Consider the following 27,669-nt stretch of genomic DNA (forward strand, 5'->3'; position numbering starts at 1 on the left):
GGTACAATCATATGATACGAATTCAAAATACATCACGTTAAGCCAGAACTTTGGGCACACCAAATTGAGTTAATTTTAGGGCTACTGTCCTGTGATTGTAACCATCTAAATATTCTGTACATCCCACTAATGCAGCTCTACAGATAAGGCACAGATTTTGTTGAAATTGTTTGCATTTACTATTACCAGGATGCAATATTGATGAGGTTTTTGTTATTCATATGAAGTTACTAGTGAACATTAGAGACTGCGTATTGACATGGACCGCCCAAACCCACATTCCTATTGACCTGTGGAGCTGCTTTTTTTTTTTTTTTTTTTTTTTGCTGTTGTCACATTTGGATACCAGCTGTCGCAAGTACACAGCTGGGATAGGATTACTGAAACAAAAGAAATCTCTGCATCCATCTTATTAAATATCATGAAGTGAAAAACATGTAACAGGCAGCTAGTCAAAAGGGAAGAGGATGGTGAAAGAGACATCTTCAGGAGTGGGGGAGAAGCAGGAGTAGGTGTGGCAAGGCACCTTCTCAGTCTCCCCAGTCTCTGCTGCTTTTAGCCCTAGTGAGACAGGCTCAGGTAACGCAGTCCTCCTTGGGACACAGGGGAAGTCTGCTCCCCGTATCTCCACCAGTCCTGGTTAGCGAATTCTTACCCCCTTGTGGGAGAAAGTACTGCCTCTCCTCCTGGTGGATCTCGCTGGTTTTGCTACTCCTGGCAGCAGGGCTCCTTCTCTCTCTGTTCTGCTCCCCTTCCTTCTACAGGGAAGGGTTTAAAAAGGTCTCAGGCAGCCCCAAGTTGGAATCAGCTGATCCCAATTAACCTCAGGTAGCTCCCCCCTCAGCTGATTCTAATTTGCTACCTTAGTAACCCTTTCACAGCTGAACCTGATTGACCTGTGGTTGCCTCTCAGTTGATAAGGAGGAGGGCCTTTTAACCCTCTGGTACTGATTCCTACCCCTCCCTTGCAGCTGTCTGTCCTGAGTTTATCACAGAGGTTAGGAGGAGAAAAGTGATCATTTTTAACTGCCTTCTTTCCCTAGCACTAGTAGTTTGGATTAGGCAGCCGCTTTTAATCCACTCTATTGTACAACCTAATTTGGGAACAGTTCAATATTATAAATCTAGGTTTTACCATAGAAAGTGGCTATTGTGCCATGATCTGCTACTGAAAGAACAGCTGGGCTGGAGGGGGATGGGTTAACTGAACTTGAAAAATATTTACAAAAAATGTTTTGAATACTTAATTTATTTCCTAATTAGGAAAAAGTTGCTCACAACTTTGTTTGTTCTCATACTCTTCCACAAGGAATTATTTTTCATAGTTGAAGTATAGGTTGCATAAAACTCCCCAAAATTATTTGTAATGGCTATTTAGCTTTAAAAATTGAAATACTAGATAACCTATAACCTAATAGCAGTAAGACACATAAAAGTTTGCTGTTGGTGAACACTCTGGTGGTTTGACTGTTTGCTTCAGATCATCATCTCCCTGTGTAGACCAATAGTTTACTAAAGCATAACCTATTATAGCTTACTGATATAGTGCAAATGCCACCACCTCAGTCACATACACTGGCAATTACAATACTTAAGCAAAAGGGAATCAACTAATAGTCATGACGACAACCTTAACTCTTGACTTATTTGCTTGTGTTGGTTTAAACAACATTTAGGGCCTGAGCTTGAGAATGATTAGATGAAACCTGGGATAGATGTATATTCATGTATGCAAAACTGAACCAACTGCACCTGCAATGTATGCTCAGACCATGGGCCTAATATGAAATTAAATAACTCATTAACTTTAGAACAAAAAAAATGAACTTGCACAATCTATTGATATGGTAATGATAAACAGACAGACAGTACATATCTGCGTTTGAAGAAGCGAGGTTTTTTTACCCATGAAAGCTTATGCCCAAATAAATCTGTTAGTCTATAAGGTGCCACCGGACTCTTTGTTGTTTTTGTGGATACAGACTAACACAGCTACCTCCTGATACATTACATATGTAGTTATTTAGAATCTCAGGGTTGGAAGAGACCTGAGGAGGTCATCTAGTCCAACCCCCTGCTCAAAGCACGACCAATCCCCTGACAGTTTTTCCCCTAGATCTGTAAATGGGCCCCTAAAGGATTAAATTCACAACCCTGGGTTTACCAGGCCAATGCTCAAACCATTGTCAAAGTTGTGCATGGGACACTTTCACTGCAAAAAGCCCTTTGATACCCAATTCATTGCTCCTTTTAACCTAAAAGGGTTTATAATCATAACTGCTACACGTCGCATACTAAATACAGTAGAACCTCAGAGTTACTAACACTAGAGTTATGAACGAACCAGTCAACCACATACCTCATTTGGAACAAGAGATATGCAATCAGGCAGCAGTAGAGAGAGAGAGACACACACACACTCTACAGCACAGTACTGTGTTAAATGTAAACTACTAAAAAAATAAAGGGAAAGCCGCATTTTTCTTCTGCACAGTCACGGTTCAAAGCTCTATGAAGTCAATGTTCCGTTGTAAACTTTTGAAAGAACCACCGTAAAGTTTTGTTCAGAGTTATGAACATTTCAGAGTTATGAACAACCTCCATTTCCAAGATGTCTAACTCTGAGGTTTTACTGTATGCTTTATTTCTGCACAGCCTGGAGTATTCACTCTTCAGGTTACAAGATCATAAAAATTAAGAAACTTTCCCACAAAGGATAGCATCAATGATATTTTTGCAGAAGCAAAACTTCTTCAAACATGTTTTAGGAACAGTTAAGGTTTTTTTCAGTATACATACATACATACATACATACATACATACATACATACATACATACATGTTAAGTATTTAAAAATGCAGGATATGCAACATTTACTATATTTGGTCAATACATACTTGGTTGCACCATCATCATAGGTTCCCATTAACACTACAGTTCCATCTTGAATGGACTTTAGGAAGTCAATAAATGGTGCCACATCTGAACAGAGACAGAATACACAGAATTACCACATAATACAATTACCATACCAAATCTAGACAAGACACTATTCCTTCTGCTGTGCTAATTCAACATTGAGATATCCTCTTATACACAGTTTACACATGGAAATTAAGTTGGGAAAAGATGACTAGAGCATCAGAGAAACTGTACCTTAATTTTATAGCTGCAGGTATTTTATTACACAGAATAGGTGAAACTGAGGTTTGTTTCCATTTAAATTAAAAATGGTGGCAATAAACTGAAGCTATGGTAGCTCAAATTGGGAAAGTACTCAATACCAAATTAGTGTAGTGGGGAAAAAAGCCAAAATTATATAACACAAGAGCTGTGTGCTAGTCATTTAGGAAACCAATTTATTAGCACTACCATAACTCTTACTAATACAGTTTACATGCCATTTTGGCACACGATGGCTTCTTGAATCTGCTGTCAGAATTGCCATTAGGGGGATGATTAGTCAAGAGGGCAAATGCTTTTATGTGCATGTGTATAGATAACAGAATATATTTGTGCTTCTATTTACCTGTCCTCCCCTCAGAACAATAGTAGTGTATATGAAATGACTACATAACTGCTCAATTCGAATATTTAAAATGTAATCAGAAGCAATTTATTTTTGCCATTCAAAGTTATTTTTATACGAGAAACAATTCACGAACACTTACCTCCTCCCCACATGTCGAAGAACTTGGTGTCCAATGCTTCTCCTGTTTTGCCTAGGAAAAAAAGCTTACATTGTGTCTCTCTATCCAAAGTTCTGTTAAAAATATCTTCAACATTTCATAACAACCAATCACAGGTGACCTTATAGATTTGAGAGCCTGCAAAAAATACCATACTAATTCTCAGCTGGTATGTTCTCTTCCAGAAAACAGCACCTTAACTGCCTGTTACCATACTACTATGCACAGGACAGACAAAGAAGAGCACTGCCGTCTTACTGACTGAGCTACTCATGCAGGAGTAGAAAGATGAGTGTTTTTTTTTTTCAATTTTAAGAACAGTAAAAAAATGGCAATTTGTACTCAGACCTGCTTCCTGTATCAATTTAATAAAAAAACTAGCTTTCACTACTTTTTATCCCTAGTAGCAATGTGTGTGTGGAAAACAGGGCACTTTTTGCAGCTGACTGGAAATTCCACGGCAGCTTCATTTAAATTAAACACACGGAGGATTTCAATGGATTAGATACAAAAATGAACACTACAACCTGTTATTCATTTTGATCTAAGTTTATTTTATGCTGTTCCAGGGTCAGTTTTTGATATGCATTGAAAATACAAAAATCTACATCATAACTGCATTGTAGAAGATAGCAGAGCACTTCAGCTGCTCCCTACCTAACTGCCAGATTATGGTCTCTGGTCAGATGGAGACAGTTTAAGATTGAGGCATAAGCACATTAGCTGGATATTACTGCTAAAATCATCATCAATGAAATAGCTGACAAAGTTGACACTTAAATGGTCATCTTTACTACTGAAACCGTGTGTGTGCCTATCACAACATATAAATTTTTCAAGCTCATCCCCTTCACAATCATATGTACAGAATTTTTCTGGTTTTTTAATGAAAGCTTAAATTCTGGAACATAATCTTGCAATAACATTCGGTGGAAAGATTTGTGTCTGTGGAATCAAGGCATGAAACTTATCTATGAAAGAATGACTGATTCTATTCTGGCATTATCAATGGAACTTTTAACTAAGCTCCACTGAAAACAAGTGCAAGAAGAATTTGGCTCACGGAATCTTTACTACTGGTGGTGTCACATTACCAAATAAAGAGCACCACTTGACTTCGGAAGCATGGCAGTTTTTCCATTTTACAAGTAAACAGAACATATATTAGCTGATAAACAATGAGATAAAATTAACATGGAGCCTGTGAACCCATTTTACAGTAAAATTTTTAGACAAGAATTGAACTAAAATTTGATGCTTTCCACACTGCATTTCTAAACTAAACTACAAGTAAGAGATTTTTGCAACACTACTTTCAATATAAATCTGAGAATTTGCTTCCTATGACTCCCCTCCCTCACTTTTTCTTCTTTCTCTATCTTTGCCTCTTGGCGGTCTCTTTCTCCCATCCTCCCTAAATGCCTTAAGGACTATTTGAAAAATGGTCTTTGAATGAAAATACTTTGCACATTTAAAATATGACTTACCATTTATCAAAGCTATATTTATTCCTCTGCCAACATTATTCTTTACACCACTCATTAAACTGAAACAAAATAAAAAAAATGTTTACATCAGAATTATGACAAACTTCTGATACAAGCATTTCATATTTTTAAAAAGGCAACACTGAAAAGTTGGTGGTAATGAATATAAATCAGAAGTTAGGAACTGTAGAAAACTGATAAGGGAAATCAAGGGACACAAGAAGAAACTTATGATCAGAGTTAAGGATAACAAGGAGTTTTTAAAAATATATCAGAAACAAAAAGAATCCTGACAATGATATTGGTCCATGAGTAGATGGAAATGATAGAATGATCAACGCAAGAGGCAGAAGTGTTCAATAAATATTTGAATTCTGTATTTGGAGGGGGAAAAAAAACAGATGATGTAGTCTCATATCTGAAGAAGTGGGCTGTAGCCCACGAAAGCTTATGCTCAAATAAATTTGTTAGTCTCTAAGGTGACAAGTACTCCTGTTCTTTTTGCAGATACTGACTAACATGGCTGCTACTCTGAAACCTCTCATTATATTGTGATAACACACTTTCCATTCCACTCACGTCTCTGTAGGTCGTTAAACAGACGCTACATTAGTCATACATTTTTAAAATGAGCAGGTCCAGATAACTTGCATAGAAAAACTTTAGAAGAGCTGGTTGAGGAGCTTGCTGGACATTAACGTTTACTTTCAATTAGTCGTGGAACACTGGGAAAGTTCCAGAAGGCTGGAAGAAAGCTAATGTGCCAATTTTTAAAAGGGTTAAATGGGATATCCCAGGTAATTATAGGCCCTTCACCCTGACATTGACCCCAGGCAAGATAATGACTTCGGGCAGATATGGGACTCCATTAATGATGAAGTAAAGGAGAGTAATGTAATTAATGCAAATCAATACAGGTTTATGGAAAACAGGTCCTGTCAAACTAACTTGGTGTGGATATAATAGACTTAGACTTTTCACTTGGTACCACAAAACACTTTGATTAAAAAACTAGAATATAAAATTAAGATGAGACACATTAAATTGATTCAAAAGTGGCTGATAGATCCACATGGTGATGATTCTCCATTTACAGTTACATTTTGAAATCTGTTTCCCATGGGGTCCTGTATGGACTGGTTCTTGGCTCTACACTATTTAACATTTTTATCAATAACCTGGAAGAAAAAATCATCGCTGATAAAGTCTGCAGATGACCAAAAATTAGCGGAGTGGTAAAAAAAATGACGATATTCAGAGTGATCTAGATCAGTTGGTAAATTGGAAGCAAGCAAACAATGTGTCTTAACACGGCTAGATGTAAATGTATACATCTGGGAACAAAGAATCTAGGCCATACTTACAGGATGGGGGGACTCTACCCTGGGAAGCACTGACTCTGAAAAAGGATTTGGAGGTGGTGGTAATTGGGTAATCAGCTGAATACAAACTCCCAAGTGTGACACTGTGGCCAAAAGAGCTAATGAGATCTTCAGATGCATAAACAGGGGAATTTGAACAGGAATGGAGGTGCTATTTCACTTTTGCATTTGGCAATGGTGCGACTGCTGCTGGAATAGTTTGTCCAGTTCTGGTGCCCACAAGTCAAGAAGGATGTTGATAAATAGGAGAGGGTTCAGAGAAGAGTAATAAGAATGATTAAAGGATTAGAAAACATGCATTATAATGATAGACTTAAAGGGCTCAATCTATTTAGCTTAACAAAGAAATGGGAAGGGGTGACTTGATTACAGTCTCTAAGTACCCACATGGGGAAACAAGTATTTAATAATGGACACTTCAGTTTAGTGGAGAAAGGTGTAACGCAATCAAATTGCTGGAAGTTGAAGCTAGACAAATTCAGACTGGAAATAAGGCATACATTTTTAACAGTAATTAATAATTATAACAATTTACCAAGGGATCTCGGCGGATTCTCCATCACTGACCATTTTTAAATCAAGATTGGATATTTTTCAAAAAGATATGCTCTGGGAATTGTTCTGGGGAAGTTCTAGGACGTGTGCTTTACAAGAATTCAGACTAGATGATCGTAATGGTCCTTTCTGGCCTGGAAATCTATGATTATGCTTTTATGGAAGCTCTGAATTGAGGCTAGGGAATGGAGTCATCTTTAATTGTTCCCTGTTTAACTTGGTCAGCTGACTTCTTCTATTATGGCTATTTTTGATAGACTAACCATGTTTATATGGCTGGACTGTTAATGTTTTCTTAAATTATCAAGAAATAAAATTAAGTACATTTTTGGCAAGTTTATTTGTTTTAAGAAGTGGTAAGCATTGACCCTAAGGATACAAAATGTTTATGGAAGTTTTAATAAAACATACAACTTTAACAAGATTTCATCTCAATGCATTTGAAGTAAAAGACAGGCACTTATATACTAGGTCCTAGTAACTAGGACATAGTCTCTGTTCAGATAAAGATTTAAAACACAATTTTGACCAATAAGGATTCTATATTCTTCCAGTAATACTATAGAATTTGGCCCAAATGTTATGCTTTTTTATAAATATACAACCAATGGAAATGTTTCCAATTCCAATTAACTAGGATATGAGAAAGTGAGAGCAACTAGTCCTGTTTTCATTGGTCACATGAAAGATGCAAAAAAGGTTAAAAAAGCACAATAAAAAAATAAATGACATGTGTAAAAAGTTTCAGCACTCATTGTGCAGTTACACTGCAATGGCAGCGTATACAATGGGAGCAATCTATGATAAAAAGTTATTTCACTGCACCCAAAGATATGTTGCGCAGTTCAAAGAACATACAAATAAGGTCCCTGTAATAAACAGCTAACAAGTTAAAAAGAAACACAAATGCAGGTGAAAACAAATTAGATGACTATGAGATAGAGTTTGAGAAGGCTGCACAAATAAGGTGCCATAGCTAATCTTAGGCTCTGATGCCAGAAAGCACTTAAGCATGTGTCTAAATTTGGGCATCTGCTCAAATCCCACTGACTTCACAGTGAGACTTTAGGATGTGCTTACATGCTAGCCTGAATAGAATGCTCTCCTGAATTGGGACCTCAGTTTGTGCTCACTTCTTAAGGAGCATGTTTTTCTGATATGCTTTAAATTTAATCCAGTTTACTTCTCTGGTCAGTTATTTTCAGTCCAATTTCGCAAACCCCATTGGAGAATTTGCTTCTGAAGGGCAGTATCCATGCAGACACAACAGCAGCAACTTGAGCTTCAACACAATGACCCACTACTGTTCCCCCACATTGATGTCAAAATACCGTCTATTAAAGTCCTTCAATGTATGATGCAATCCACCTCTGCTGAGACTGCAAATAAAGGCATTACGTAGTGCCAGTTCTGGTAGACACCAGCTCATTTCAGATTGGGCAGAGAACAGCAATCGGTTGATAGTAACTTTGTCACTGTGACTGTATCTGAACCAGTAATCAGAGATTAAAGGTTCCATATTCCTCTACCAGTTCCCTGAGTTATACAGTCTGCCAAGAATTTCGAGTAAAAATACAACCCACAACAGGATTTAAACTCCAATTTTAAAATATAAGGCAAGCAATTTTCTGCTAGGCTACAAAGTTAGGCTCTGGTTAAATCTCAGGGGATACCAGAGGTATTTTGGTGACTGGCGGGCTTCCATATTTTTCCATTAATGCAATTGAAACATATGGCAAATGAAAATACCTGTACAAATGTGTTTGAAAAAGGCAGTAAAGTTCTAAGTACATTCTTTGGTCATACTAAATTCTCTGTGTAGACAAAGTTATCTGAATGTTTAATTTACCATGTTTTTATTCAACACAAAAAAAAATCAGAAGAATTTCCTGTTAATTTGGCTATAGATTTCTTCACAAATAGGTGCCTATTAAGAGAATGCAATTTTTGAGTGATCAGTTGTCCATAAAACCACAAAGACTGAAGTTATAGCCCTCTGTACTCGAAGGAAAATGAACTTGGGAAATCCAGTGTAATTCTTCAAGTAGATGGAGCCATGTATTCCACATGCATGTGCCCAGCACACCAGAGCCAGAGAATCTTGCCTACCAGTAACCTCAGAAGGATGGTGCTATATCGCATGGCCACAGCCCCTCCCCTGGCTAGATGAGGTTGCATCATGACTCCCCTCAGTTCCTTCTTACTGCCTGTGACCAGAGTCGGAGCTCTTGTGTGGTTTTTAACTTCACAATTCATCTCTCTCTCTCTCTTAATGACTTACTCTAGTTGTATATATTGTAGTTAGTTTTTCCCTGATGATACTCTCACCAGGATTCAAACATTCAAACACTAGGTGTTGCTTTGCTTAGGTGAAACCTGTGTCAAAAGGAGCTGTGTTTATTTGCAAATACACCTCTACCATGATATAATGCTGCCCTCAGAAGCGAAAAAATCTTACCGCATTCTAGGTGAAACTGCGTTATATCAAACTTGCTTTGATCTGCCGGAGTGCGCAGCCACGCCCCCCAGAGCACTGCTTTACCACGTTATAGCCGAATTCATGTTATATCGGGGTAGAGGTGTAGTTCACAAAACAATAAGATGGCATGGGATATTCACTTACAGCAGCAGCTTCTCAAACCGGCCATGTGGCCTGCATTGGCACTGAGGTCTGTGTGGGATTGGAGGTCACCTCAGGTTCAGAGGGCTGATGTTTCGCACTTTGGAGCTGGCACCTCTCTGAAGTCATTCTCTGTCTAATGCACCAAGGAAAACGTTTCATAATACCAATCAAGACCACTGCAGGCCTCATGGAGAGTCTTCTTCCTCCTCCTCCTCCAGAAAGTATAGACTGGCACAGCATTACTGCTGGCATGCAGCATGAAGCAGGCCCTTCCAATCGCTCCCTGCTACCAGGTAGGGAGATGAGAGACCCCATACCATCCCAGCTCTGGCGCTGGGACGTCCGTTGAATCCAGTATTGGCAAAGGTTGTGATGGCACTGGCTGTTTTCACACTAGCAGCATATCAGGCAGCAATGGACCTCCTCTGCCTTTCTGTCCTGAGCTCTCTTTTGGTCCAGAATTTAGGCCAGGCTACAACATTTACAGCCCCGCTGTCTGGATAGGCTGTTGAACTCTTAGGTCTGTGGGCACTACATCTCAACATTCCCCGTGCTGTAGACTGTAGAAGCAATGCCAGCACCGGGCTCGGCACAAGGGACCTCCTCAGCACCAGAAGCTCTTTGGCATGCTGTTGTTGCAACATTCTCTGCCCTCCACCTCCGCTGACTTGAGAATTGACATCATCTTCGGCACTGGAAACAATGGAGGTACACTTGGTGCCGGCAGTACCATTTCCACCAGCAGTACTGGTCCCTCCTTAGTTTTGGGCAACAGATTAATCACACTGCAACCTCAGGGTTGGCTCTATCCTTATTCCCATAATCCTAAAACGCCTCGGTGTCCAGGTCAGGACACTCCTGCTGATCTCCATCACCCAATTGGAGGCTGTTTATGGAGCAACATGTGTACCAGGATCGGCAATCATCTTGCTGTAAAGAGCGGGACCCATGGCCTGATGTCTCCTCGCCACTAGTGCTCTAGCCCTATGCCCAGTGGTCTCCATGGAATCAGCAGAACATTCCTCAGTCACAGAAGTCTCAGCTCACTCCAAGGTGAGATAATTAGGCAGGTTGGTGGCTGGGACCATTGATGCATTGCAAGCTCAACTACTGGAGGCTCTGCCAGGCGAGGGTTAATTGGAGTTGTTCAATACAGGTCCACCACTTCAGGAGCAAGCTCCAGCCCTTGCAGAGTTAACTGCCTCCTCCTCATCCCTGGATGATTCAGCAATGTCCAGTTCTTCCTTCCCTCCAGTACTTGAGGACTTCAAGGCCAACCAGATCTTTTGCAGTATGTGAGTGCTTCCCTGGGCATTCAGGCAGATTTCTTGTAGGAAAATACCCACAAGTTACTGGATATTCTGCAGCCATCTGGCCTAGGAAGGGTGGCTCTCCCCATCAAAGACATACTTCAGGAGCATGCAAAGGTTGTTTGGAGCATGCTGGCTTCAGTGCCACTTACTACAAAGCAATTGGAGAAACACTACTTTTTAGTGGTGCAGAGACTTGAGGGTTTTACTCCCATCCAGCCACTAATTCCCTGGTTTTAACCACAGTTAACAACAAGGGCTCAGCAAGGCAGGTTTAAGTCTACCCCTAAGCACAAGGACTTGAAAAAGATGGATTCACTGGGTAGATAAATCTGTATCTTCTCTTCCCTGCAAATGCAGATTGCCAACTAGGAGGCACTGCTGTCCAAGTATGATTTTGTAAATTAGTCAGCCATGTCTAAATTTGCAGACCAGCTGTCTGAAACCTCCAGGGATGTTTTGGGTGTTTATCATGGGAGGCGACTTTGCGTCCAAGATGGCGCCATAGTCCACGCTAGATGGCGCAGACACTTCAGCCAATGTAACAGCCTTGACGGTAACCATGAGAAGGTCATCCTGGCTGCAGAGTTCTGGAATTGCTCCAGCATGCAGCAGGACATAGAGGTCTTGCCCTCAATGATGGGCTGCCATTTTTTTCTTTTCTTTTTTTTAAAAGACAAAATGGATGAAACTCTGCTCTCCTTCAAGGATTCTAGGGCTACCCTATATTCCTCGTACAGGGGCTGCACCAGCAAATCAGAGGTGCTATTATAGCGGACAACAGCAGCAGCAACTGTACTGCCTGCAACACCCCTTTGGGCAGACTTTCCCTCCCATGAGAAAGCAGGACTACCCCAGAAAGGGGCTCAGGTCCCATATGCGGAAGCATCCAGGTCCAGGATTAGGCCAGTCCACACGCTCTCCCCAACCAGCTACCACGTGCCCATTTTGACTCACTGGTCCGGAACAGTAGTCCAATCATGACTTCTACCAGTCCTCCCCAATCAGGGACAGCCTCACTCATTTTCTCAGTGTTTGGGACTCGATTACTACTAACAGTTGGGTCCTAAGCACTGTCAGACTGGGGAAGTTCCTCTTCACACCTCCTTCACACCCTCTGTGCAGGTCCAGTCTCTTCTGGCTTTGGGAGCAGTGGAAGAGGTTCCTCCGGAATAACAGGATCAAGATTTTTACTACCTGTATTTTCTAGTTCCCAAATCCAAAGGAGGAGTAAAACCTATTCTTAACTCTGCAACCCTAACAAATATAACAGGCACATGAGATTCCGAATGGTCATCTATCTTCCCTATGTTCTCTCAGAACAATTGGTTTGCTGTTCTGGATCTTCAAGACACTTATTTCTGCATGGCAATTTTCCTGAGCCACAGATGATTTCTCTGATTTGTCATGGAGAATTGTCATTTTCAGTACACGGTTCTGCCTTTTGGTCTGTCTTCTGTCCCCAGGTTATTACCAGATGTAGGGTCATAGTGACAGTGTAACTCACAAAGAAGGTAATCCATGTCTTCCCATACCTGGATGACTGGCTACCAAGAGGCAGAGTCAAAGAAGTTATCCTGCCTTATGTATGCATTACATTGCACTCTCTCAACCATCTGGCTCTCACCTTAAACACTGGAAAGTTAACGTTGGTCCACGCTCACAAAATCAAGTTCACTGGTGGCCCTAATAGACTACAAGTTTGAGAGCTTTTTTGCCAGCTGACCGTTTCCAGACAGTTTGTTGCCTTGGTCTCAGTCTGCAGTCTCAATCTTCCATGACAGTTTGGCTGTGTCTGAGGCTCTTGGGCCATATGTCAACATGCATGCAGTCAGCTTAACTTCCAAGGTTGTGCCTTCAGCCTTTTCAAATATTGCCCAGGACAGTTTACCATCCAACTCTCCACACCTTGATAGATTGGTCCGTGCCTCCATTGATCTTGACCCCTTGCACTGGTGGACGGTTCAGGGGAACATATGTCAAGGTTTTCCCTTCATCTTGCCTTTCCTGATCATGATGGTTGTCACTGATGCATCCCTGGTAAGTTGGGGAGAGCATCTGGGGTTGTTACAGGTTCAAGGTCTGTGGTCCGAGCAGGAAGCTTCACTGCATACCAACGTGCTGGAAGTTCAGGCCATATATAATGCCTGTCATGCTTCCCTAGACCTCATCAAGTGTTGAGTGGTTCACATACTTACCAGCACCACCACTGCAATGTATTACATGAAGATGCAAAAGTGAGCACACTTCAGAGTGTCTTGCCAAGAGGCAATCAGGTTATGCCAATTCTGCATCAACGAGTATCTCTCAATAGCTAATCACTTGCCCAGAGTCCGGAATCATCTCGTGGACCATCTCAGCAGGAATTTTTCCCTATGTCATGAGCGGTCCCTGAAGCCCAGTGTTCTGCAAATCATTTTCATAGCTTGGGGCATCCTGTTCGCTATGAGGGACAACAGGAAATCAAGCAGTCCTCAGTCTGGGCTCCCTGACTGCCTTTCACATCAGCTAGCAGCCAACGCTCCTGTATGCTTACCCTCCGATACCGAGCATTTCACAGGTCATCCTGTGACCATCCACAGCTGAAAGTGGATCAGGCCAAGGCCATCCTCACTGCCCCATGGCACTTTTTTTGGTCCTCTTGCTATGTTTTTTAATTTGGTAGTATACATTTAAATTGAACCTCTATTATGGTGTCTTTAAAAACTTTCCATGCACCTTGCAGGAAATTCACTTTTGGTACTGTACCTTTAAATTTCTGTTTAACTAACTTCCTCATTTTTGCATACTTCCCCTTTCTGAAAGTACATGCTCCCTTGGTAGGCTGCTTTGGTATCTCTCCCCCTCCCCCAGGGTGTTAAACTGTATTATGGTATGGTCACTTTTACCAAGAGGTTCAGCTATATTCACCTCTTGGATCAGATCTTGTGCTCCGCTTAGGACTAAATCAAGAATTTCCTTTCTTCTTGTAGGTTCCAGGACCAACTGCTTCAAGCAGCAGTCATTTAAGGTGTCAAGAAACTTCCTCTGCATCCCATCCTGAGGTGACATGTAGCCAGCCAATATGGGGATAGCAGAAATCCCTACTGTTGAGTTTATTTTTATAGCCTCTCTAATCTCCCTCCCTTTCACAGTCACTATCACCATCATGGTCAGGTGGTCAGTAGTATATCCCTACTGCTATATATATTATTCAAGCATGGAATTACTATCCATAGAGAATCTATGGTATAGTTTGGTTCATTTAAGATTTCTACTTCATTGGACTTTACACTTTTTCCCCCCATATAAAGTGCCATTTTTTACCCTGGTAGGATCATATTCCATTGATTATCCTCATTCCACCAAGTTTCTGTGATATCAATATCCTAATTTAATACAAGGCACTCAAGTTCACCCATATTAGTATTCAGTACCTGTTGTTGTGGTTGCCTGAGGTATCCAGCACTTGCCAGAACACAGCTAAAACTGCAGTAACTCAGAAATAGTCTCTGCTTTCCTTCAGTAATTACCTAATCTGTTCTCTGATCTGATTAGATTAAAAACAAGTGACTAATATCAACAAAGGAGGATTAACTATTTAGGGAATTTTACAAACAAACATTCTACTTCAGTATAATATTACTGGAACACAGACAAACAATTGTTTCCTACTAGAACAAAACTGCCTTCAGGGATCAAACATAAAAAGAGATATGACAGTATTCTGCAGTAATCATTCAGACCAATCCAGTACTGATATTATGAGATGCAAGGTTTTGGAACCATATCATCTCATACTTTCATGGATCTTGAACTGCACCAGCTCTACAGGAAAATTGTATTTTCCCTCAAAATCACCAACCACCCAAAAGAAAAATTTCCTAATGAAGTTTAGTCTGAAATGTCAACAGATTTTGGAACTCAGCATAAAGCAAATGCATTCATTTATGTTGAACGTTCACTTACCTCTGTAACAGTGCTATTCAATTTGACTTGCTTTATTAGCTGGCTGTTGGATGTTTGCCGTACAGTAACTCCTCACTTATCCCCGTTAACTTGTTTCCTTCTTAGGTTGCTGATCAGTTAGAGAACATGCTCGTTTAAAGCTGTGAAATGCTCCCTTATAACGTTGTTTGGTGGCCGTCTGCTTTGTCCACTGCTTGCAGGAGGAGCAGCCTGTTGGAGCTAGCTGGTGGGGGCTTGGAACCAGGGTAGACCAGCAGCCCCCACAACTGCTCCCCTAAATTCCCTATGCAGCAGCTGCCCAGTAGGATATCAATTGCCAAGTAGTTCAGCTGTCCCTCTCCCCACTGCCATGTACTGCTCCTGCCTTGGAGCTGCTCCTGGGAGCCTTCTGCTTGTGGTGCACAGGAGAAAGGGGTGCTAATATCAGGGTGTCCCCTCCCCCCCACTCCTGAACCCTATCTCCACAGAGCAAGGGGGGACAGGACAGGGCTCAGGACAGAAGAAGCGTTCTGGCAGCAGCTGCTGTCTCAACTTGCTGATCTACTTAAAAAGGCAGTGTACTTAGAATGGAATCAGCGTACTTAAGGGGTAATGTGCATCTCTCACACACACACTGTCTCTTTCTCTCTCTCCCTCCTACACACACACACACACACACACACACACACACACACACACACACACACACACACACACACACACACACAGTGTCTGTCCCTCTCTGCCATGCTGTGTCTCCCCCCTTCATTCCTACTGCGCCTTGTAGTGTGTGAGGCTACTTTAACACGTTAACCCTTGAGGGCTCAGTAGAGTGCTAGTTCATTATCTAGCAGTAAAGCATTTCCTGGGAAATATCCCACCCTCTGACTTCACCACCTCAACCAAGCTTCACAGTCATCACTGCTGTGTACAGTATTAAATTGTCTAAAACTTATACTGTGTATATGTGTATAAACACACACACAAACTATAGTCTCTTGTCTGGTGAAAAAAATTTCCTGGAACTTAATCTAACCTCCTTCTGCCCCCACATTTACATTAATTCTTATAGGGAAATTGGATTCACTTAACATCGTTTCATTTAAAGTAGCATTTTTCCAGGAACATAACTACAATGTTAAGCGATGAGTTACTGTACAAACAGATCTGAACAATCGCCTGAGCACAGATAATGAAGGGCAATTTAAAGCAACCATAAAACAGCTGCATTATCTAAAATGAATTCTTGCAAAGTGGCTAGATCTTTCTCCTCACCCTCCAAGTGGCAGCAGCAGTGATAAGCATGTACAAATGTAATACTGAATTTCTCAGAAGAGGGCTGGTTTTAGAATACTAATCCAAATATTGAGTCAACATATTATGTGAGCTTTTAAAATATAAGTCAAAGGCACTGCATTCAAAAATAAAGACCTCTATAAATATAGATTCTTAATTGTGTATATAAAACCAAGAGATATTAAAAGGCACCCTCATAGGAAGTTAGCAGAGATAATACACTTTTGGCAAAAAGTACTGTAAATTGATGCAGAAGATCCTATTCAGATCATGCAGGATAATAGTACATCATACAAACAGAACTATTACGCTATTTATTACTAAGAAGTGCCTCTTGCTTTTTATCACTTGTTCCAGAGGAGAATCTGACAATTATTACAGCAGAAGCTTTGCCAAAGAAATCAACACACATACCACTCCTTATTTAACTATTTGAGATTAAAAAAATAAATAAATAAAATCAGACGACTAATATGGTGCACACATATAGCATTTAATCTCTGCCTTTCCAAAAATCTTTGCAAATATTTTGCTTCATAAACACCTTGAGAAGTTGGGAAGTTTTATTACATCCACTGTACAGACTGGTAGACTGAGGGACAGAGGGATTAGACTAATTGCTCAAGGTCACAAATTGAGTCATTGACAAGATTGGAAACACAACCCAGTAACCCTGGGGTTGGCAACCTTTCAGAAGCGGTGTGCCGAGTCTTCATTTATTCACTCTGATTTAAGGTTTTGTGTGCCAGTAATACATTTTAACGTTTTTAGAAGGTATCTTTCTATAAGTCTATAATATATAAACAAACTATTTTTGTATATAAAGTAAATAAGGTTTTTCAAATATTTAGGAAGCTTCATTTAAAATTAAATCAAAATGCAGAGCCCCTAGACCGGTGGCCAGAACCTGAGCAGTGTGAGTGCCACTGAAAATCAGCTCGTGTGCTGCCTTTGGCACGCGTGCTATAGGTTGCCTATCCCTGCAGTAGCCCTTCCCAGTTCAGTGCTATGAGACTACACTCCCTCTTTACAAACATAACATAACCTCGTGTTAAGCTTGAAAATACATAAAGACAACTCAAACAATCTCGAGTCTCATCTTGATGGATCCCAAGCACTTTAGCAACTACTTTTTATATGACTCTATAAAAACAATATTGGGACCACTCACCCCGCAGGGAATTAGGGCACCTCTGAGGCAGAACGCAGTATTCATTCACTCACCGGCATTAGATAACAGGGTTTTAGGAAGGAATTAAAGAATAATTTCCTCAACTGCACAAGGAATTTTAAAGGAGACTTTCAGGTTGACAGAATATAACTATCTAAGTTAAAGTTTGGTCAAGAAACTGAAGTTAACACTTCTGCTCACTGAAAGATTTCAAGAGGGTTGAGGCAAAGTATTATGGCCGCTGTCTAGCTAGAAAAGAGGAGACAACCCCTAAAGAATCCAGCTATACCAACCATAATTAGTTTCATGTTCTGGAACTGACGTATTTCATAAGTACCTGTTTGCTGAGTAAGTTCTAAGGAAAATTACATCACTGAACTATAATGAATGTGGCTGGCCAGCCACTTAACCAAGTTTGATAGTTTGTTTAAAGTCCAGTTTGGCAGGGCAGTGAACAATCTAGCCAAACTGGATCTTAAACAGTCTAACCAACTTGCCGAGTCATTGGTGGGTATAGTACCGGCTGTGCACGGAAGGGCGGACGGAACATCAGTCCACAGTTAAGCATGTTAACTATCTGTCTATTCTTCCGCACGTTAGCTTAGTATATTCCAGCCTCAGTGGATCTGCGTTACTAGAGTTAAGTGATCATGACAGGGTACAGTCTTGAAGACAAAGACAATCCTTTGGCTCAAATGTTTCTAATTTTACAAAGTCTCTTTAAACAGAGTACACTGATGAAAATCCTGTCCTCTACTTAAAATTACCTTGTAGTTAAATTGTCAGCTGCAGCATTATAAATTGTTATGATGTTCACTGAAAAACTGCCAGTTATTTTGGAACAACTCTGCATAGCCTGATATAAGACATATTGGAATTATGCAGCACCAGAAGAGTATGCGCTGGGAGAAACCAACAACTAAACTGTACTATTTTAAAGCCAATCTTCACATGAATGCTGATTGTGACTGGAGTAAACAAAGTTCTTCGGTAGTTGTAGCAATACTAGAAATCCTTTTGCAATGCAACTTATTCAGAAACTGAGCTGGTAAGCTGTAACCTATAAAGTTACATGTATTCTATTGGGTAAAATCAAGGGCAACCATGATGTAAGAGGTGAGACTGTCTGGAACAAAATTAGCATACTAATGAAGTAATCCAATTAGCTTAATATTTAAGGAATACAAATAGCCCAGGCATAAAACAGATTTTGTATTTCTAAAAGGGTTGCATTAAAAAACTATTATGTTTTTATTCAATTTAATAACCTCAAAGAATACAATTTTTCAAACATTCCCCTGCAGTGCATGCAACCCAACCTTTGTAGCAAGGTACTAGTGGATATAAAAAGTGAAAGTTACTAGAAACAAACAAAAGTGAAACTCGTTAGATAGCCTAATATTATTAATCAAAGTGAATTTACTGTAAATATGAAAAGTGAATTAGATTTTTAAAATGTTTAGGTTTAATAACCTAAGATATCAGCAAACTTTAATTACCTTTTTATTATTAAAATATCTTTTTACCCTGGCAGGGCTCTTTTAAAGAAAGGCTAAAAATATATTTTATCTGTCATTGGCCTGATGGAGTTTAAAGAATTATTTTTAAAAAAGTATAACAATTCCACAGTACAATCCCGCATACAGCTAGTGAGTGTCAAAAGTACATGAAAAAGGTACGTTTGTACCAGTTCAGATATTTGTTTGCATATTAAACTAAAAGTAAACCACAAGATGTTCTATTTACTTCAGCAAAACAATCAATACATTATAGTCTGTATTCAAGAGATTCTGACCGAGCAATTATCCAAAATAGATTTTAAAAAGGTACATACAGATAATCTGACAAATAAGCAAATACTTACACATTATCTTCTACACAAATTTTTGGTCCAACTACGTTGGCTGCTCCACTTGCCATTTTGAAGGCAAAGTGCTTTTCAGGACAAGCTTTTGAAATCCCACATTTATATCTGGGTGGTTTTGTAGCTTTAGAAAGGAAATAAATATGATTTAGATATGACAGTAAATAAATATTAGTCAAATCTAAGGAAAAGGTGGAGGCAAGTCACAAATTATCTCAGTCTATATAGAGACACAAGGTGGGTGAGGTAACATTCTTTATTGGACCAACTTCTGTTGGCAAGACAGACAAGTTTATGAGCTCACACAGAGCTTAGAGCTGAAGAAGAGCACTTTGTAAGCTGAAAAGCTTGTCTGTCTCACCAACAGAAGTTGGTTCAGTAAAGGATATTACCTCGCCAACCTTGTTTCTCTAAATCCTGGGACCAACATGGTGACAACAGTGCATAACTCAGTCTGTATGTCAATTCTGGGAGAAAGCATTTCACAAGCATTCGTTTAATCTCTCTTGCGAAGCAGGTGCGTATCTCCTTTTTATAAATGGAGAAACAGGTACAAAAAATTATGGACCTGATCCAAAACCCACTGAAGTCAACAGGAATCTCTCCATTAACTTCTGTGGGCTTTGGATCATTCCCTAAATGACTTGCCTGAAATCACATCTGTTTCTGCCTCTGCTGCAAAATTCTGAACTTACATCTACCAGATTCCAGTCCTGTAACACATGAACAAATATAACTTTTCTCCTTGCTTAAATAATGTAACAAAGACATCTTGAATCAAGTGCTTAAAAGTAGATATAAATCAGTATCTGCAGAACTGCAAGGCTCTCCAGGAAACTGTAGCTGCAAAAGGAGCAGAATGTGGGGCCGCCACTCCCCTGCATCCTGCGACAGCAGCTTCTCTTGTGCGGCAGTACCACCCCGAGCCCTGCCCCTGTCCCTTCCACACAACTGTTTGCATAACTGTCTCCTGTCTGGGGTCTGTACAGCTGTGCCAGAGGACAGAGCTGGGGGTGGTACAGCTGCGCCAGAGGAGCTGCCAACATGGGCCACTGGCTTCTGGGAGGCAGGGGCAGCTCCAGGCCCCAGCACGCCAAGCGCGGGCTTGGGGCGGCATGCCACAGGGGGCACTCTGCTGGTCGTCGGGAGGGCGGCAGGCGGCTCCGTGGACCTCCCGCAGGCATCCCTGCAGAGGGTCCGCTGGTCCCACGGCTCTGGTGGAGCATCCATAGGCACGGGACCGGTGACCAGCAGAGCGTGCCCCATGGTGTGCCGCCATGCTTGTGTCAGCGAAATGGCTAGAGCTGCCCCTGCTGGGAGGAGCAGCCCCACATTCTGCTCCTTTTGCAGCTGTGGTTCCCGGGAGAGTCCTGCAGTTCCATGGATATCAATTTATATCCGTAGATATCTGCATCTGCAGATATAAATTTATATCCGAGCAGGGCTCTACTTAAAAGCCAGGACAGAAGATTTTCAGGGAACGGTTTGATCATCTTTTTAAGGGCTATTGGGAACCCTCTTCAAAATGTATTAACACTCAAGAGCCGCATCATATATCCTTCATAAGAAACTTATTTTTACTTCGATTAATAAAATAATGCCAGTTAGTGTAATCTGTCTCCATCCTGGAATAAAAGTAAAAATGTATTTCCCACATACACTATCTTGTACTTGACCAAAAGAGCACAAAGATAACACTGATCAATACACACATGGAACTGTAGCTTAAATACTGTACATGCAACAGTAAAATTAATTAGGTACCATATCACAAAGCATTAAAATATCTATTCTGACACATGCTGATCTAACAAATGCAACTCTATGGTTAGATGTGAAACAATCTTCTACTTCTGAAGCTATTCTCATTGCATTTTTATGTGCAGGTGGCAATTTCTACATCAAAGTGAGAGTCAGTATTTAAGAGTCACAGCAATATTGTATATACAGACAAAAGTAAATACACACCGCAGTAACTGCAGCAAATGAAATACTTACGGTGTGCAGCTATCTCCAGTGCTGATCTAGCTAAAACACAGAAGAAAGTTTTTTAAAAGCTTTGGTTACAATGATATTTCATTGGTAGTAAAATGTTTATAATCCCATTAGTTTAGTCTTTTGTAGATCTATAAAAATAAGTTTGATTGTTTATGATACTCCATTTAATACCTCCCACCATCATATTCAAATATAAAGCACAAACATTTACAGTAAGACACACAAATTAAAGGGCCAAATTTCAAAATGCAGTCTTTAACATCCTTTGCTTCAAGTTTTGGTTGGCCAATTTTAGATACAGGGGATCGGATAATAGATATGTTGAGCTTCCAGAGATCCCTGGAGTTGTAGGTGCTCAATCCCTCTAAAAAAAATCAGGGTGTAGGTGTCTAAAGCTGGGCTCCCATAATCAGGAGGCACTTTTCAAAATTGGGAGCCTGGTTTTTAAGCTACCCAAAAGTTAGGTTAATGGTGGATTCTCTATTTACCTGAAGTCTTTAAACCATGATTTGAGGAGTTCAGTAACTCAGCCAGAGGTTATGGGTCTATTGCAATAGTGGGTGGGTGAGTTCTGTGGCCTGAGATTTGCAGGTCAGGCTAGATCAGTGTTTCCCACACTTGGGATGCCGGTTGTGTAGGAAAAGCCCCTGGAGAGCCGGGCCAGTTTGTTTACCTGCCCCGTCCGCAGGTCCGGCCGATCGCGGCTCCCACTGGCCGTGATTTGCTGTTCCAGGCTGATGGGAGATGCTGGAAGTGGCAGCAGGTATATCCCTTGGCCCATGACACTTCTAGCAGCTCCCATTGGCCTGGAGCAGCGAACTGTGGCCAGTGGGAGCCTCAATCGGCTGGACCTGTGGACGCGGCAGGTAAACAAACCAGCCCAGCCCGCCACAGGCTTTCCCTACACAAGCGGCATCCCAAGTTTGGGAAACATTGGACTAGATGATCAACATAGTCCCTTCTAGCCTTAAAATCCATGAATCTATACGGAGAGCAGAAAAATAACATGCACACTTGACACAGTTTGATCACTTTATGTGTGTTGGTATACTACATCCAGCATGTGCACTTTATGTTAATACTAAGGACAAGGAATGAAAATAAGTAAATTCTGAAATGTCTATGCAGCACCTCTACAGTTTATCTTGGATGCCCACTCGTTATACCAGAGAGATGAGGTGGGGCAGCACAGGGGCAGTCAATAGGCAGATCACTGGCCAAATTCATACCATCAGATGCTTTTGAACAGACCCTGAAATCTTTTTATTTACGTATCATTATTGTTACTATTTTTTAAATTATTTTTTCTGGAGTCTGGACCTTGACTACACCTTGACCAAGAAATTTGGAACTTGACAAAAAATAGACTACCCCTATTTACCTTATGGCATAGCATAAGTACTTAGCACATATTCAAGGTGAAGTAGTCCTTTGGAATATGTGCTAACTACACAGGACCCTCACTAGAACGCGGGATTTGGGATCCATGCGCGGTACCATGCTAACACGGGGACTGCGTTATAGCGGGGACCACGTTAAAATGAATTATTATATAGACGCGCATTCTAGCTAAACTATCTGTTCAATCTCGTATTTAGCTATGACATAGTGAGGGCATAGCTAGACTGGAAACTTCAAAGCGCTTCCTGTGGCAATGCTTTGAAGTGCGAGTGTGGTCGCGTGTGAGCACTGGGAGAGTGCTTCTGATTATCCACCACCATGAGGGGATTAACTCCCAGTGCTTGGAGCCTGTTTACACTAGTGCTTTAAAGCACTCAGACTTGCTGCGTTCAGGGCTGCCCCCAGCCAGCAAGTTAAGAGCGCTATAAAATGTAAGTGTAGACAAGCCCTGAGTACCTTTCCCAGGCTTGAAAAAGAGCTGCGTAGCGTGAAAACTTCTCTCTCACCAACAGAAGTTGGTCCAATAAAAGATATCACCTAACCCACCTTGTCTCTCAAATATCCTGGGACCAACACGATGACTTCAAACACACTGTGCACTCTTGTTATACTTACAGTCTAAAGAACATTTGATTAAAATCACGAATACAATTAAACATGATCTGTGCATGGATAAAAATTGTGTATATTTTGAATGAACATTTTACGCTAAAATATTCACATTAAATTTGTAAATATTAATATTTTACCTTTTAGTGCAGAACATAAAAGTATATTCTTAAAAACATGCATTCTTCTGGAGCATGACCATGCCAGGCTCACCACGGAAAGATCATGTAGCACTCACTCAAACTATATCCAAGGTCAACCAGATTTGCGTTGGGAGAACAGTTAGAAAACATCACTTACCAAATAGGCTTCCTAAGTTTGTATCCATTTTTATTTCAAATACTTGAGATATGACATAAAATGTCAGTAGAAATATTGAGACAGCTACCACCAACTTTACAGCACCTATTCAGAACCACAGAAAATAAATTTTCAGCATCTATTTCTTTCTATTCTATAATTTATACATATCAGCTTTTACCACAAAAGATAAACTGCATGAGAAATCCACAATGAATTGTGTTAAATAAAGCTATTACAATGCTGCCAGAAACATGTTACAAACAAACTGTGGAATAAAGTAAACAAAAAGAATGTACATGAGAAATAAATCAAAAGTGAAGCTTTGTACTGTCAAGCTGTGAACTTAAATCACTGCAATGATAATAATACTGTGAGGCTCAGCTGTACCTCTGATTGCCGTCTTCCACCCTGGGGTGGGATACCAATTCACATCTCACAGTTTACCAATAGCGTGTTGGAATCACACTGGCATTTACAGAACAATATATATGCTAGATCAGGATAGTCAATAGGCAAACACTGGCCAAATCGGGACTGCCAGACAGTTCTCAGTGGACTGCAAAGATCAAACAAGCTGAAGCCGAGCCAGGGCTGGAGCCGTGCCTGCTCTCCAGCACAGGGCCCCTAGCAGGGGTGGGTAGCTGGGCCTAGCTGGGCTCCAGAGCACAGTGTGTCCCTGAGTGATGCAAGCGCAGCCCCACCAGGTCTGTCATCTGCCACCTGGCAGCAGTGCAGGGGTGGGACAAGTGGCCAGGTGGGCAAATGAGCAAGTGCTGGAATCCAGGCTCAGCGAGTGATGCACCAGGAGCCTCTCTGGGACGGGTGGGTACGGAAGTGGCAGATGATCAGGGGAGGGGAGTCGGAACTGGGCTGCCTGGCCTACCAGGAAAGCAGAGCTGCAAAGTGCCTCTCAGCTGGGCCGCCTGCCCTGCCATGGGGCCTCGGAGCCCAGTCAGGCCCTGGCTCGCCACCCTGGGGAGGGGGAGAAGCCCACAGTGAGGCACTGACTGATGCAGCATCAAGGCCCTGTGCCAGCTGCTCTTGCAGTGACAGGGAGCAACACTGCGCCCCACTTCAAGTGTGAGGATGCAGATACCCCTAATAGTACTCCTTCAAATATCCCTGCCAGCACCCCCCAAATACCCCCCCTCAGTACTCACACATCCCTGCAGCACCTCCCCAACTACCCGTCCAGTACCCCCCAATACTCCTGGCAGTGCCCTCTGTCTGGGAACTTGAAATATAAGTAAACCTAAACTGGATGGGAGACAATTGAGGGGCTATATGCCTACAATAATTTTATTTGACAAAACTGTAGTTAAGGCTACGTTTTACTCACGGGGATTTTTAGCAGAAGTCATGGATAGGTCACAATAAACAAAAATTCATGGCCCATGACCTCTCCATGACTTGAACTATATACCCCTGACTAAATCTTGTATGCTCTGGAGGGGAGACTCCAGGGGCGCCATGGGTGCTCTGGAGGGGGTGTCCTGGGACCGCTGCTGGTGTAGAGTTGCCAATCCTACAGGATTGGCCTGGGGTCTCCAGGAATTAAAGATTATGTCATGTGATTAAGTCTCCCGGAATACATCCAACCAAAATTAGCAACCCTAAGCTGGTGCTCCAGGGCAGAGAGCGGCAGCCCACAGACCACTACAGGTGCTGGGGGATGGTGGTGGCCCAAGACTGCCCCAGCAGTGGCCAGTGTGGCTGGCCCGGGGACATCCGAGCTGCTCGGACTGGAAAGGCACAGAATCTGTGACCTCTGTGACTGACTCGCAGCCTTAACCATAGTTAATACTCTTGATAAACTCAAAGCAAATTTAAAACTTAAAACAGTTGTCTGAAAGTATTTTAATGCTAATATTTGCATCTATTTGACATTTTATCTATATACTTTCTCAAAGTCTCAGGGCTTGGCTACACTGGAGAGTTGCAGTGCTGGTGGTGGCTTTACAGTGCTGCAACGCACTCACTGTCCACACTTGCAAGGCACATATAGCGCTGTATCTCCCCGGCCACAGCGCTGGCTGTACTCCACCTCGGCCTGGGGAATAACGACTGCAGCGCCGGTGATGCAGTGCTGCTCCACCAGTGTGGCCACCAAAAGCGCTGTTATTGGCCTCCAGAGGTATCCCAGAATGCCTGTTCAGCCACTCTGCTCATCAGTTCAAACTCTATTGCTCTGGCCTCAGGTGACCCGCCCTTTAAATGCCCCGGGAATTTTAAAAATCCCCTTCCTGTTTGCTCAGCCAGGTGTGGAGTGCAATCAGTGTATTTTTCCAGGTGACCATGCCTCCATGCGCCAAACAAGCCCCAACATGGAGCAATGGCGAGTTGCTGGACCTAATCAGTGTTTGTGGGGAGGAAGCTGTGCAGTTCCAGCTGCGCTCCAGCCGTAGGAATTACGATACCTGTGGGCAGATATCAAGGGCCATGCTAGAAAGGGGCCATGACCGGGATGCGCTGCAATGCAGGGTTAAAGGGAAGGAGCTGCAGAGTGCCTATCGCAAAGCCCATGAGGGAAACCGCCGCTCTGGCGCTGCCCCAACGACCTGCCGTTTTTACACAGAGATGGATGTGATATTTGGGGGTGACCCCACCGCCAATCCGAGGACCACGATGAACACTTCAGAGCGGGAGGTGGGGAGGAGGAAACCGAGAGTGAGGGTACTGGGGTCGGGGGGAGACACCCCGGAGTCTCTGGAGGCATGAAACCAGGAGCTCTTTTCAAGCCAGGAGGAAGGTAGTCAGTCACAGCAGCCAGTACTTGGTGAAGGATAAACAGAGGAGCGGGTTCCTGGTAAGCAGCTTTTATTTTCAGGATGGAAATTTTTTGGGAGAGGGAGGGAGGGTTAGGGCTGCATGCATGCCTAGATGTGGACCAACACATTGATGTGGTCTATCACGTTGTGGTAATCGGCCTCAGTAATCTCTTCAAAAGTTTCAGCCAGAGCGTGGGCGATGTGCTTCCGCAAGTTTATTGGGAGAGCCACTGTGGTCCTTGTCCCAGTCAGGCTAACGCATCCGCGCCACTGTGCCGCGAGGGGTGGGGGGACCGTTGCAAGACACAGGCAAGCTGCATAAGGGCCAGGGCAGAATCCGCATTGCTGTAGAAGACCCTCCCGCTCTTCCCAGGTGACCCGCAGCAGCGAGATATCTTCCAGGATCAACTTCTGTGGAAAATGTTGGGAGAATGTTCAGTGTAGGTGCCCCCTGCAGCTGTTTGCTTTCCCCAACGCACAGAAACCCCAAGGACAGTACAGCCCTGAAGCAATCAGTCCCCCTTACTCACCATTTCGGGGCTCCTGTGGCTTATGTGCGCTCTCTTTGGTATGGGAAAATTATGCTATTGTGAAGACTGTAAAATCCTTCACTGTGTGGGAATAACTGTCTGATATAAACAATGCTGCCTCTGTTAAGTGTTGCCTTTTTTGCCTTTCCACAAGCAACCTTGAGATCTCGGCTGCCCGTGTTATCAACAGCTCAAAGACTCCAAAACCTCCAGAAGACTCAGACTCTAGGACTGGAAGGGACCTCGAGAGGTCATCGAGTCCAGTCCCCTGCCCTCATGGCAGGACCAAATACTGTCTAGACCATCCCTAATAGACATTTATCTAACCTACTCTTAAATATCTCCAGAGATGGAGATTCCACAACTTCCCTAGGCAATCTATTCCAGTGTTTAACTACCCTGACAGTTAGGAACTTTTTCCTAATGTCCAACCTAAATCTCCCTTGCTGCAGTTTAAGCCCATTGCTTCTTGTTCTATCATTGGAGGCTAAGGTGAACAAGTTTTCTCCCTCCTCCTGATGACACCCTTTTAGATACCTGAAAACTGCTATCATGTCCCCTCTCAGTCTTCTCTTTTCCAAACTAAACAAACCCAATTCCTTCAGCCTTCCTTCATAGGTCATGTTCTCAAGACCTTTAATCATTCTTGTTGCTCTTCTCTGGACCCTCTCCAATTTCTCCACATCTTTCTTGAAATGCGTTGCCCAGAACTGGATACAATACTCCAGTTGAGGCCTAACCAGCGCAGAGTAAAG

At 42.1% G+C, this 27,669-nt stretch overlaps 1 protein-coding gene across 3 annotated transcripts in view; it reads right to left on the reverse strand.

Moving 5' to 3' along the window:
- Nucleotides 1-27,669, reverse strand: part of FAM3C (family with sequence similarity 3 member C) — a 77,683-nt gene that overhangs the window by 29,618 nt on the left and 20,396 nt on the right. For all 3 annotated transcript variants that reach the window (XM_030549101.1, XM_030549099.1, XM_030549100.1), the window contains 6 exons: nt 23,614-23,718; nt 21,304-21,333; nt 19,306-19,429; nt 5,178-5,236; nt 3,673-3,723; nt 2,899-2,983 (listed from right to left, as the gene is read on the reverse strand). In XM_030549101.1, the coding sequence (XP_030404961.1) occupies nt 2,899-2,983; nt 3,673-3,723; nt 5,178-5,236; nt 19,306-19,429; nt 21,304-21,333; nt 23,614-23,718 (454 nt within the window). The remainder of the gene's footprint in view (nt 1-2,898; nt 2,984-3,672; nt 3,724-5,177; nt 5,237-19,305; nt 19,430-21,303; nt 21,334-23,613; nt 23,719-27,669) is intronic.

This window comes from Gopherus evgoodei, chromosome 1 (assembly GCF_007399415.2).
Source record: "Gopherus evgoodei ecotype Sinaloan lineage chromosome 1, rGopEvg1_v1.p, whole genome shotgun sequence".
NCBI lineage: Eukaryota > Metazoa > Chordata > Testudines > Testudinidae > Gopherus > Gopherus evgoodei.